The sequence below is a fragment of the Muntiacus reevesi genome, chromosome 15 (genome assembly GCF_963930625.1).
Source record: "Muntiacus reevesi chromosome 15, mMunRee1.1, whole genome shotgun sequence".
NCBI lineage: Eukaryota > Metazoa > Chordata > Mammalia > Artiodactyla > Cervidae > Muntiacus > Muntiacus reevesi.
In genome coordinates, this window is record NC_089263.1 from 15,729,167 (window position 1) to 15,741,911 (window position 12,745).

The 12,745-nt window shown below is 44.5% G+C and overlaps 1 protein-coding gene across 1 annotated transcript in view; it reads left to right on the forward strand.

Moving 5' to 3' along the window:
- The window catches only part of AGBL1 (AGBL carboxypeptidase 1), an 889,948-nt gene that overhangs the window by 155,626 nt on the left and 721,577 nt on the right, over positions 1-12,745 (forward strand). The window contains exon 7 of the mRNA XM_065906215.1: positions 1,486-1,694. Within this exon, the coding sequence (XP_065762287.1) occupies positions 1,486-1,694 (209 nt within the window). The remainder of the gene's footprint in view (positions 1-1,485; positions 1,695-12,745) is intronic.

Consider the following 12,745-nt stretch of genomic DNA (forward strand, 5'->3'; position numbering starts at 1 on the left):
TTCTTAGCCATTGAGCCAGCAGGAAAGCAACACTGGGTTAATCTAAACACCTTATTCAGATTTTACCAACTGCTTCACTAATGCCTTATGTAGAAAAAGAAAAAAATTAGTTTTGGTCCAGGGACTAAATTATAATTATATATTGTACTTACATGCCATATCTTTAAAAAAATTATTGAAGTATAGTTGCTTTGCTATTGTGTTATATTGTGTTAGTTTCTGCTGTTCAGTAATATGAATCCGCTATTGTTGTTCAGTTGCTCAGTCACATCCGACCCTTTGCGAACCCATGGAGTGTAGCACTCCAGGCTTCCCTGTCCATCACCATCTCCCAGAGCTTGCTCAAACTCATGTCCATTGAATCAGTGATGCCATCCAACCATCTCATCCTTTGTTGTCCCCTTCTCCTCCTGTCTTCAGTCTTCCACTAGCATCAGGTGGTGAAACTATTGAAGATTCAGCTTTAGTTTAAGTCCTTCCAATGAATATTCAGGGTTGATTTCCTTTAGGATTGACTGGTTTGATCTCCTTACAGTTCAAGGGACTCTCAAGAGTCTTCTTCAACAGCACAGTTCAAAAGCATCAATTCTTCAGCAGTCAACCTTCTTTATGATCCAATTCTCACATCCATACATGAATACTGGAAAAATCATAGCTTTGGGTAGATGGGCCTTTGTTGGCAAAGTAATATCTCTGCTTTTAAATATGCTGTCTCTGTTGATCATAGCTTTCCTTCCAAAGAGGAAGCGTCTTTTAATTTTATGGTGGCAGTCACTATCTGCAGTGATTTTGGAGCCCAAGAAAATAAAGTCTATCATTGTTTCCATTGTTTCCCCATCTATTTGCCATGAAGTGATGGGACTGAATGCCATGATCTTAGTTTTCTGAATATTGAGTTTTATTCTGCTACATGTATACATATATCCCTGTGTCATGAATTTTTGGTCTTTGTTAGCTGAACTCCCTGGTCTTTTTTTTTTTTTTTTGGCCTTTTACTACTTTGACATTTTTGAAAAGTATAGACCAGATATGTACAGCATATCCCCCATTTTGGGTTTGCTGATTTTCCTCGTGCTTATGTTCAGATTACACATTTTGGTTCAGGAATACCATAGTAGTAAAACTCAAGTGATGCTGTGTCTTTCTCAGGACATCTTGTCTGATGTTGTTGACCCTGGTCACTTGATTAAGCTGATGTCTGCCACTGGATACCAGTTTCTACACTGGAAATTAGTGTCATCCTTTTATGGTTAATTAGTATTTTCTGGGAGAGGACGATCTCTTAGAGGAGGACATGGCAACTCACGCCAATATTCTTGCCCGGAGAATCCCATGGACAGAGGAGCCTGGTGAGCTATAGGCCATGGGGTTGCAAAGAGTCTGACATAACTAAGAGGATTTAGCATGCATGCGCACTGGGGCAGCCTCAGGGGGGTGTGCCCAGGAGAGCCTTTGACTGATGTTGCCTTTTCCCGTTGGTTTCAGAGTCTAACAGCCGCAGGGCAGTGAACAGAAGCTACGTCCCCAGTTTGCTCAGGCTGCATCAGGATTGGCACAGCCATGACACGGCCAATTCCTTCGTTCTGATCCGCTGGGCGCTTCTGCTCTGCCTCAAGCGTATTGCCAAGCTCCGGTCGGGCAGGGAGGCCTTCCTGGCAGCTCAGGGCATGGAGATCCTTTTCAGCACCATACAGGTAATCTGCACGGGGACTGCCTCTGTAGCTAGATGGCATCTGAAGGATGTCATTTAGGACTCACCCTTCCCAGAGCTGGGAAATCTCAGTATGTTTCTTGCTTCTTGCTCTGGGCAGATATTCTGGACTCAAATCCTCATTCCTTCACTCACACGTGTATTGATTGACTCACTTATTTAATACATATTTGTTGGGTACACCTGGGTTGAGAAGATCCCCTGGAAGAGGGTGTGGCAACCCATTTCAGTATTCTTACCTGGAGAATCCTATGGACAGAGGAGCCCAACAGGCTACAATCTATAGGCTCACACAGAATTGGACACGGCCTAAGTGACTGAGCACGCACGCACAGGGGGTCCACACTGAGTGCCGGGATCCAGAGCGTTGCTTTTTTGTTACTGGGGTACAGTTGCTTTACAGTGTTAGTTTCTGCTGCACGACGAAGTGAATCAGCCTTGTGTGTACATGTGTCCCCTTCCTCCTCAGCCTCCCTCTCATCCCCACTTTCCATTCATCTAGATTATTACAGAGCACCAAGCCCAGCTCCCTGTGCTATTCAGCAGATTCTCTCCAGCAATCTACACATGGCAGAGCACATACTTCAATCCTAATCTCCCGATTCATCCCCATCCCATGTCTGCACATCTGTTCTCTACATCTCCATCTCTATTTCTGCCCTGCAAAATAGGTTCATCCATACCATTTTTCTAGACTCCACATGCATGCATTAGTGCTGATTTTTAAAACTAGAGAACCTGGCTTTAGATCTCAGATTTCGCGCCTACTGCTGTGCAGTGACTCAATCTCTCTAGGTTTCAGCCTTCTTCCTCTTAAAAAAAAAAAAGATGAAAGTGATAAAATTTAGGTTTTCTACATGGCCTGGATAAGTTAACATAGACACATCTCGTTTAGCAGGGTGCTTGCCATGACTTCACTGCTTTATGAGCATGAGTGTTTATTGGAATAGTGATTAGTTATTGGGACCTCACGGTGGATGTGATAGACAAGATCCCTGACCTTTGGGGGCAAATGTTCCAGCAAAGAGTCAGACACTAAGGAAGCAAATAATTCAGTCTGGAAGATAATTTCATATTGCTCTGTGGGATCAATAGAGGAAGGGCAGAGGTCCACAGTGACTCCTGCATGGGCAGAGAGAAGGTCTTCTCTTGGAGAGGTCAGGTCTTTGAGTCGGCGACACCTAAGCTGAGACTTGAGTTATTGAGGGAGCCGGTCATGCCAAGTTTAAGAGGAAGAACATCCCAAGCAAAGGGAGCAGCACCTACAAAAGCTGTCACTGATCTCTGCCCCAGTGGAATATGTGTCAAGGGTTTCCTGGATTTCAACCAAAGAATACATTCCTTAATTTCACTCGATTAGGGCTAAGATAAGCACCATCGTGGGTTTCCCTGGTGACTCAGATGGTAAAGAATCTGCCTGCAATGCAGGAGACCTGGGTTTGATCCCTAGGTCGAGAAGAGCCCCTTGAGAAGGGACTGTTAACCCACTCCAATAGTCTTGCCTGGAGAATCCCATGGACAGAGGACCCTGGTGGCCTGCAGTCCATGGGTCGCAAAGAGTCGGACTGGACTGAGTGGCTAACACACATGCAGGGACCATCATGCAAGGCTGCCTATGTGTTCTACATGGATTATGTGAGGGTCTCCCAAGCACCCATCATCTGTTCACACACCCTCTGTTGGGGCCAAAGCAGCCGTGTTTCATTCACACACATTATGTTCCTTTCTGTCTTCTTATTTGGACTTCCCTGGTGACTCAGTGGTAAAGAGTCTGTCTGCCAATGCAGGAGATATGGGGTTCGATCCCTGAATCTGGACGATTCCCTGGAGAGGGAAATAGCAACCTGCTCCAGTATTTTGCCTGGGAAATTTCATGGGCAGAGGAGTCTGGCAGGCCACAGTCCATGGTGTCAAAAAAAAGTCTGACACAACTTAACCACTAAACAATGCTTGAAAAGTGAAAATAAAAGTCACTCAGTGGTGTCAAATTCTTTGCAACCCCATGGACTATATGGTCCATGGAATTGCTCTAGGCCAGAATACTAGAGTGGGTAGCTGTTCCCTTCTCCAGGGGATCTTCCCAACTCAGGGATCAAACCCAGGCCTCCCGCATTGCAGGCAGATTCTTTACCAGCTGAACCACCAGGGAGCCCCACGAATACTGGATTGGGTAGCTGTTCCCTTTTCCAGCGGATCTTCCCAACCCAGGAATCAAAGTGGGGTCTCCTGTGTTGCAGGCAGATTCTTTACCAGCTAAGCTTCCAGGGAAGCCTAAACAATGCTGAATGTCTTCATATTAGTCTCTGCACTCCCTTCATCGGTCTCATTGCTTCTCTCTGGACACCTTCCAATTTCCCTCCACCTGAGTACATCTGGGGTAATGAAGCAGTCAACCAGAGTGCCATTTTCCAACCGTGGTATCTATAGACTCTAACCATTTTAAAAAAGCTTTTTCCCCTCTAAACAATAGCATAATATTGTGCTGCAGGCCAATATCTGATTTTCTGTCTGCTATCACCTTTGGGTTTCTCTCCAACATTACAGTTTTCAGAGTTTCTCGGTCATGAAATAGCTACTTTTCCATTCTGTCCCTCTGGATGAGGAAATGCTCTGAACTTTTCCAAGTTGCACCATGCTTTGTGTTCCTCAAACCCCGAATTTCTTCCAGCGCTTGTGAAACTGCCCCCTGCTTTGCTGATCTCTCCCAGCTCCCTGCTCCGGCTCGGGTGCTGCCGCCAGCAGCTCTGCCCCTTCCCTCTGTATTTTTGACTGTTTCTCACATCTCTGTTTTTTTAAATAGCAAAAGAGCAGAAAAGAGAGAAGATGTTGATCCCAGAGGTACAGGTCTTTGACACGGAGAGGGTGGAGAAGATGGGAAGTGAAGCCCAGGCATAAAAGTGGCTGTGAGCCTAGGAGCAGGCTTCTAGAAGCAGTTCCCCAGCAGGTCAATAAAGACCTCAACCGCCCAATTAAGCAAATTTACAGTGAGCTCCCAGCCTCCAATTACTGTTGGGACTGGAAGCAGGATGTGAGGGAGGCAGACTCTGCACTTGGTGGCCAGGTTTCTGTTGCCTGCAGAACCTCCCAGCACCTGGACTCTGGGCTCTGAGCACAGATGCTTTTGCAGCTGTGCTGGAGTTGGGGCTTCACATCTATCCTCTCCCCTCTCCTGCCAGAGAAGGCATGGGAACTGCAGGACGGCCAACGTGGAAACTTGGATCTGGGGATGTCACTTTGGCCACTATTGCATATTATCTGCTGCTGCTGCAGCTGATGGTGATAACACTGAAAATGCAGGAGAAGAGGAAGAAGAAGAAAATGAAGGAAGAGATGGAAGAGGCAGGGGGGAGGAAATTTGTGTTGAATGCTTACTATAGCCCAAGACTGGCATAGCACCTTATGCAGACTTTCTGATTTCAATATTTTTAAAGGATTTGGTGGCTCAGATAGTAAAGAATCTGCCTGCAATGCAGGAGACCCACGTTTGATCCCTGGGGCAGGAAGATCCCCCGGAGAAAGGAATGTTAACCCACTCCAGTATTCTTGCCTGGAAAATTCCATGGACAGAGGAGCCTGATGGGCTGCAGTCCATGGGATCGTAAAGACTCAGACATGACTCAGCAACTAACACTACCTACCTAAAGGATTTGAAATGGATGATTTTTTAAATTGGATTATAATTGCTGTACAATGTTATGTTAATTTTCCCCTCCCTCTTGAGCCTCCCTCCCACCCTTCCCATCCCATCCCACCCCTCTAGGTCATCACAGAGACTGAGATGAACTCCCTAAGCTATACAGTAACTTCCCACTAGCTAGCTGTTTTGTGCATGCTAGTGTATATATGATGGTCTTACTCAAGAGTCCAAGCTTCTGTAAAATGCACCAGAGGTTCTCCAAGTTGAGTGTGATCAAAGCCGCTATATGGTGGCAAGGTCCTTATCCTTGGAGCTTCTGATTCAGTAGATCTGGGATGGAGCCTATTTAACAAGTTCCTAAGTGATGCTGCTGCTTCTGGACTGGGGATCACACTTGGAGAACTGCTGTCCTGTACCATTTTTATTGGTGTTTGTGGTGTCATTACAAGTCTACTAGGCGTGAAAGTGACTGAGAAAGAACTGTTTTTGAGTCCTTCCCACAGTTCCTGCCCATCATCCTGCCCGTGTTCTCCACTTGGCTGTTGAGGTCACTGCTTGCCATGTTTCCCTCTCAATAACCCCACCTCTTTGTTTCCTGGGTCCTGCATCCTTGCATAGATTCTCTGAGCATCCTTTAAATGTTCAGAGGTTCACATTATCCATAATGCAGGGAGGCTGTGTGTAACATAATGGGATCTTGCTGGAACTTTGCACGAGGAAGGAGAAAGAATGCTGACCATTTGGATGAAAGGTTAAAACAGAACCCCTGCTAGGATGCCCTGAAATAGTTTGAGATAGTTACCAATTTGGAGAAATGGATAATTGCAGGTGGAATAAATTTGTATGAGATAATCAGATAAAGGGGCCACTCACTCTTTGGAGCCAGAACAGCTTCTGAGACCTAAAACATTGCTACGATTGGTTGTTTGGAAACTTAATCATATGTCATAATCACCCAGAGTGCTCATTTATATGCAGATAACTGGACTCCACTCACAGAGTTTCTCATTAGATCTGAGTTGAGGTATAAGATTCTGCATTTCTCGTAAGTAATCAGGTGATGTTAAAGCTGCTGGTCTGGGACCCTTACTTTGAGAACCACAAGAGTAAGCCATGATAGCCTTTTTAAAAATTGCAGCACTATTTACAGTAGCCAGGACATGGAAGCAACCTAAATGTCCATCAAGAGAGAAATGGATAAAGAAGATGTGTTACATATTTACAATGGAATATTGTTGTTTAGTTGCCAACTCATGTCCGACTGTTTGCTACTCCCTGGACTGTAGCACACCAGGCCTCCCTGTCCCTCATCATCTCCTGGAGATTGCCCGAGTTTATGTTCTTTGCAAATGTGATGCCATCCAGCCATCTCATCCTTTGAGGCTCTCTTCTCCTTTGGCCCTCAATCTTTCCCAGCGTCAGGGACTTTTCCAATGAGTTGTCTGTTTGCATCAGATGACTGAAATACTGGAGCTTAAGCTTCAGCATTAGTCCTTCCAGTGAATATTCAGGGTTGATCTTCCTTACCATTGACTGGTTTGATCTCCCTGATGTCCAAGGGACTTTCAGGAGTCTTCTCTAGCAGCACAGTTCGAAGGCATCAGTTCTTTGGTGTTCTGCCTTCTTTACGGTCCAACTCTCACAGCCGTACATGACTACTGGGAAGGCCATAATCTTGACTATATGGACCTTTGTTGACAGAGTGATGTCTTTGCTTTACTCAGCCATGAAAAGGAATGAAATTGTTCATTTGCAGAGACAAGGATGGACCTAGAAATTGTCATCCAGAGTGAAGTAAGTCAGAAAGGGAAAAACAAATACCGTGCATTAACACAAACATGTGGAATCTAGAAAAAAAATGTTATGTGTCCTTAGTCGCTCATTCATGTCCAGCTCTTTGTGACCACATGGAATGTTGCTGCCAGTCTCCTCTGTCCATAGCATTTTCCAGGCAAGATTAATGGATCTAGTTGCCATTTCTTACTCCATGGCATCTTCCTGACCCAAGGATTGAACCGGGTCTCCTCCTTGGCAGGTGGAATCTTTACCACTGCACCATCTGGAAAGCCAAATAAATACTATAGATGAACTTATTTGTGAAGCAGAAATAGAGAAACAGACGCAGAGAACAAATATATGAATTCCAAGAGGGAAAGCAGGGCTAGGATGAACTGGGAGACTGGGATTCACATATATACGCTACTGTGTTTAAAATAGATAACTGCTGAGAACCTACGGTATAGCACAGGGAACTCTGCTTAACACACCGTCGTGATCTGAATGGGCAGGAAGACTGAGAAAAAGAAGAGATACACGTATATGTGGGGCTTTCCCGGTGACTCAACGGTAAAAAAATACACCTGCAATGCAGGAGATATAGGTTTGATCCCTGGGTCGGGAAGATCCCCTGGAGAAGAAAATGGCAACCCACTCCAGTATTCTTGCTTGGGAAATTACATGGTCAGAGGAGCCTGGCAGGTTACAGTCCACAGGGTTGCAGAAGAATTGGACACGATTTAGCGACTAAAGAGCAATATGTATGTATGGCTGATATACTTTACTATACAGCAGAAACTAACATAACATTGTAAAGCAACTATACTCCAATAGAATTAATTGAAAGTGTAAAGGCAGCAGGTGGGATGCCAGAGTGGAAATGGCCAAGCTCTGCAGAGGAAGGAGAGTTCTGTTTGGTCTTGGCTGACCAGAGAAGGCTTTGAGAAGGAAGTCATTGACACTTGAGTCAGGCCAGAACACCTTGAGAAACTTGGCTTGTGCATGAAAGTGCAAGGGAGTCAGCCAGGGGGTAGAGAGGGGATAGGAATGCAGTGTCCAACTTGAGAAACCACCAAGACATTTTGGAGAGTCAGGCAAGAAGGAAAGACCTAGGCAAGGATGAGCCAGAAAGTCCTAACCCAAAGGCTTTTCTATGTAAGACAGGCCTGAATTGAAGCTTCTGGGCTTTAGAATTTGCCAATTATGTTTGAAAAGTTTCTAGAGAGGGAGGAAGGAGAGGGACCACTCTAAGCCTGGTGTGAAAGAGCAGTCCTCAGAGCCTGAAATCTGAATGATGAGAAAGTGAAGGTCTGACCCTGAGGGCTCCAGAGTGAGGATAAAAAAGGCGAATGGGCCGTCCCTCAGGTGCTGGGGTTGTGGGTAGGGCAGAAGCCTGGGGAGGAAGAGAGGAAAGAAGTGAGGTGAAGTGGGAGACATAGGCAGGACCAGAGTGTCTGGAGCACCCTGAACCATGATAAAAAATACATCTTATTCCATCAGATTAAATACATTAAATATAAATTAAATACATTAAAAATAAAAATACATATTATTTCCATTAGATTTTAAGCAGGTACAGAGAAGGGAAAAAGACAGATTTGGAGAGTTTGGGAAGACCAGATCATGTAGAGCCTTCTAGACCATGGAAAGGAATTCAGATTTCATTTCTTTCAGATGTGAAGCAGGGGAGTGACTTAATAGGATTTATGCTTTAAAAACTTTTTTTTTTTTTTTTAATTAGGGACTTCCATGTTGGTCTAGTGGCTGACTCCAAGCTCCTAATGCAGAGGGCCTGGGTTTGAGCCCTGGTCAGGGAACTAGATCCCACGTGTCTCAACAAAGAACCAAATAAATAAAAATAAATAAGTATTTTTAAAAAATTTAAAAAAATTAATTGTAGTAAAAGTCATTTAACATGAAGCTGACCATCTTAGCCAGTTTTCAGTGTATAGTCCAGTGGTGTTGAGTACCCTACACTCTTGTATAACCAATCTCCAAAGCTCATTTCATGCTGCAAAACTGAAACCCTACTTCCTTTCAAACTGATTTCAACTTGTCAAGGATCATGCTGGCTGCCACTGCAGAGGAGTATCCCAGGGCATGAGAGGAGGAGTTAGGAGGGAAGCAGAGAAGTCAGACCATGAGTGTCGAGGCAGGAGGTGCTGATGGCTTTGGTTGGTGAGAAGCAGTTGCTGTTTAGTCACTAAGTCTGCTTGTGACCCCATGAACTATAGCGTACCAGGCTCCTCTGTCCATGGGATTTCCAACAGGCAAGAATTCTGGAATGGGTTGCCGTCTCCTTCTCCAGGGCATCTTCCCAACCCAGGGATCGGACCTTTGCCTCCTGCATTGCAGGCGCATTCATTACCACTGAGCCACCATGGAAGCCCAGTGTGATCTGGAGCTTAAGCCCAGGACCATTTCTTCCTTGAGTGCTTCTTCCACTAGAACATCTCATTTTGTTATTGTGAGGATTGTTTCAAGGACTCAGCCGTGAGTTAGCAGTGGTCTCCTAAGATCTTTTCAGATTCTTATGAGATTTTATGAACCTAATGATGCCTCCTGGCATCCTCCTAGCTCACTTACTGAGTGTTTACTATTAGATACTCATCTTGCGTATAACTCATTTAATTCAGACACAGTCTTATGAGAGAGGTTCTGATAGTATCTCCTCTTTACAGATAAGGAAGCTGTAAAGAGAATTTCTATATAGTAACTTACCAGGATTCCAGGTTGCACAGTTAGCCATCATCAGCCCAGGATTTGTTTTTTTCAACATTTAACTTTTTATTTTATGTTAGGGTATAGTCAGTTAACAATGTTGTGGTAGTTTTAGGTGAATAGCAAAGGGACTCAGCCATGCATGTATCCATTCTCTGCCAATTCCTGCCAAATTCCTGTCCCATCTACTTTGGCACATAACATTGAACAGTGTGCTCTACAATAGATCCTTGTTTGTGATCCATTTTGAATATAGCAGTGAGTCCATGGTCTTCCCAAACTCTCTAGCTATCCCTTCCCCACTCCCCGCCCTCGGCCACTGTAAGTTCATTCTCTAAGTCTGTGAGCCTCTTTCTCTTTGGTAAATAAGTTCATTTGTATCATTTCTTTTTAGATTCCACATGTAAGGGATGTCATACAATATTTCTCCTTCTCTGACTTACTTCACTCAGTATGATACTCTCTAGGTCCATCCATGTGGCTGCAGGTGGCATGATTTCATTCTTTTTATGGCTGAGAAGTACTCCATTGTGCACATGCACCACGTCTTCTTTATCCATTCCTCTGTCAATGGTCATTTAGGTTACCTCCATGTCTTGGCTACTGTAAACAGTGCTGCAGTGAACGTTGGGGTGCAGTCAAGGATCTGAATTCAGGTGGCCTTGCTCTGATCTGAGCTGTGTGCTATACGCTATTTCACTTATGTATTATGAAAGTGGTTCTTTATCATCCCACAGCTGACTCAATGATATTAAACGGGAGTTGAATATTTTAAGCATTCTTGTATTTCATCATCTTTTTCAAGTAGCAGGTGGATGATTCGGAGTTATGGGAAGAGTGAGCCTATAGATGTCACCTTTGCCCCAATTCTGAGATATTTGTCCACAGACATCCTATATCTTAGAGTCTTATCATCTGATTGTACAACAACACAAGCACCTACCCTGCATTTGAAGGAGCCAAAGGGTGCATGCCCACTTAAATTTTGTGTCCTGAGCCCTTTCTTGCCTCACCTGGGTATTGATCATGATGCATTAAAACTAGGAAAATGTTGGCGAAGGATCTGCTGCTGCTGCTGCTAAGTCACTTCAGTCGTGTCTGACTCTGTGTGACCCCATAGACGGCAGCCCACCAGGCTCCTCTGTCCCTGGGATTCTCCAGGCAAGAATACTGGAGTGGGTTGCCATCTAGGCATTTCTATTATAATAACTTGGACTCAAGGATCATCTTTATTTTTTTAATTAATTTTTATTGGGGTATGGTTGCATTTGGAGTAGGAAATGGTAACCCACTCCAGGGTTCTTGCCCGGAAAATACCATGGATGGAGGAGCCTGGCTGGTTACAGTCCCTGAGGTCGCAAAGAGTTGGACACAACTGAGTACTTATGCACATATTCCTTTCTGCTGTGCAGCAAGTGAGTCAGCCACACACTCACATACAGCCCTTCTCTTCTGGTTTCCTTCTCATTTAGGTCACCTGGAGCATGGAGTAGCGCTTCCTTAGCTTCACAATAGGTTCTCGTTAGTTGTCTATCTTATGCATAGTATCAGTCCAAGGATCACCTTCAAATTCATAAATGTTTTCTCCAGAGTAGAGCAGACACCAAATATAACATTGTCCCTAATGTCTAGGTTTCTGTAGACATCATCACCCAAAGTCAGTTCATGTCATGGCGTAATTCAACAGGACACTTGGATTTGACTCCATCCTTTCGCTTGCTTTTCACCTGCACCATCCCACACCAACTAAAACACTGTTTCTATCATCAGCAATTATACCAGTGACCGTCATAGACAGACCTGGCTTCCAGAGCACTGGCAGGTTTGAGCAAGTTCCCTGGCCTGGACTTGGCACCATATCTCCTAAAGTTGTAACTCAGAGCGTTACCTCTGATCAGTCATCCACCTCACTCACCTCTCTTCATCGTCCACATTCAGTTCCCTCTTTTTCCAATCCTTGTACTTTTCACCAAGCTCTTGAAACTACTTGAGCAGTCCCAGTGATGAAGTGGGCTTCTTGGGTAACTCAGATGGTAAAGGATCCACCTGCAATGCAGGAGACCTGGCATCGATCCCTGGGTTGGGAAAATCCCCTGGAGAAGGGAAAGGCTACCCACTCCAGTATTCTGGCCTGGAGAAGTCCATGGACAGAGTTGCCTGGTGGGCTGCAGTCGCAAAGAGTCAGACATGACTGAGTAACTAAGTCTTGCTTTTGGTGGTGAAATAGCCTCAACTAATTTATTTTCCATGGAAAGTGTTTCCTGCTGTTGGTTCAGGTTACCTGATTGGTATTATTTGAGCACATTGAAGAGAGATAGTGTTCGTTTTTCTTTTTGATGTGGACCAATTTTAAAGTCTTTATTGAGTTTGTTACAATATTGATCCTGTTGCTTTTATGTTTTGGTTTTTTGATTGCAAAGCATGTGGGATCTTAGCTCTCTGACTGGGGACTGAACCCACATCTCCTGCATTGGAAGGTGAAGTCTTACCCATTGGACCACTAGGGAAGTCCCAGTCATTCTTGATTGTATTAAGAACTTCATGTTTTGAAAGCTGGCTTACTTTTATTTTACTCTGAAGTCATTTGGGTAGCTTAAATTCATGGCTTAAATTTTATTAACTTTTTTCCCTCCATGTTCTTTCCTGTGGGGCTTCCTATAATGTGGGCCTGAAGCAGGGCATCATTGTAGACAGTCCCTGCCCTGTGGCATGTTCTAAAGCATCCTCGATACCTCCTGCTATGACTTATTGGCCTCAGAGCTTACTAGGGGCCCTTTAAGAATGTCACACTGGAGGCTTTCATTAATCAGCTCTCTGTACCAAATCGGGAGACAAAATGTTTCCTAAGAGACTGAAGAAAACGGTCATGCTTTTGCAAAAGAGATCCTGACCACTCCCAA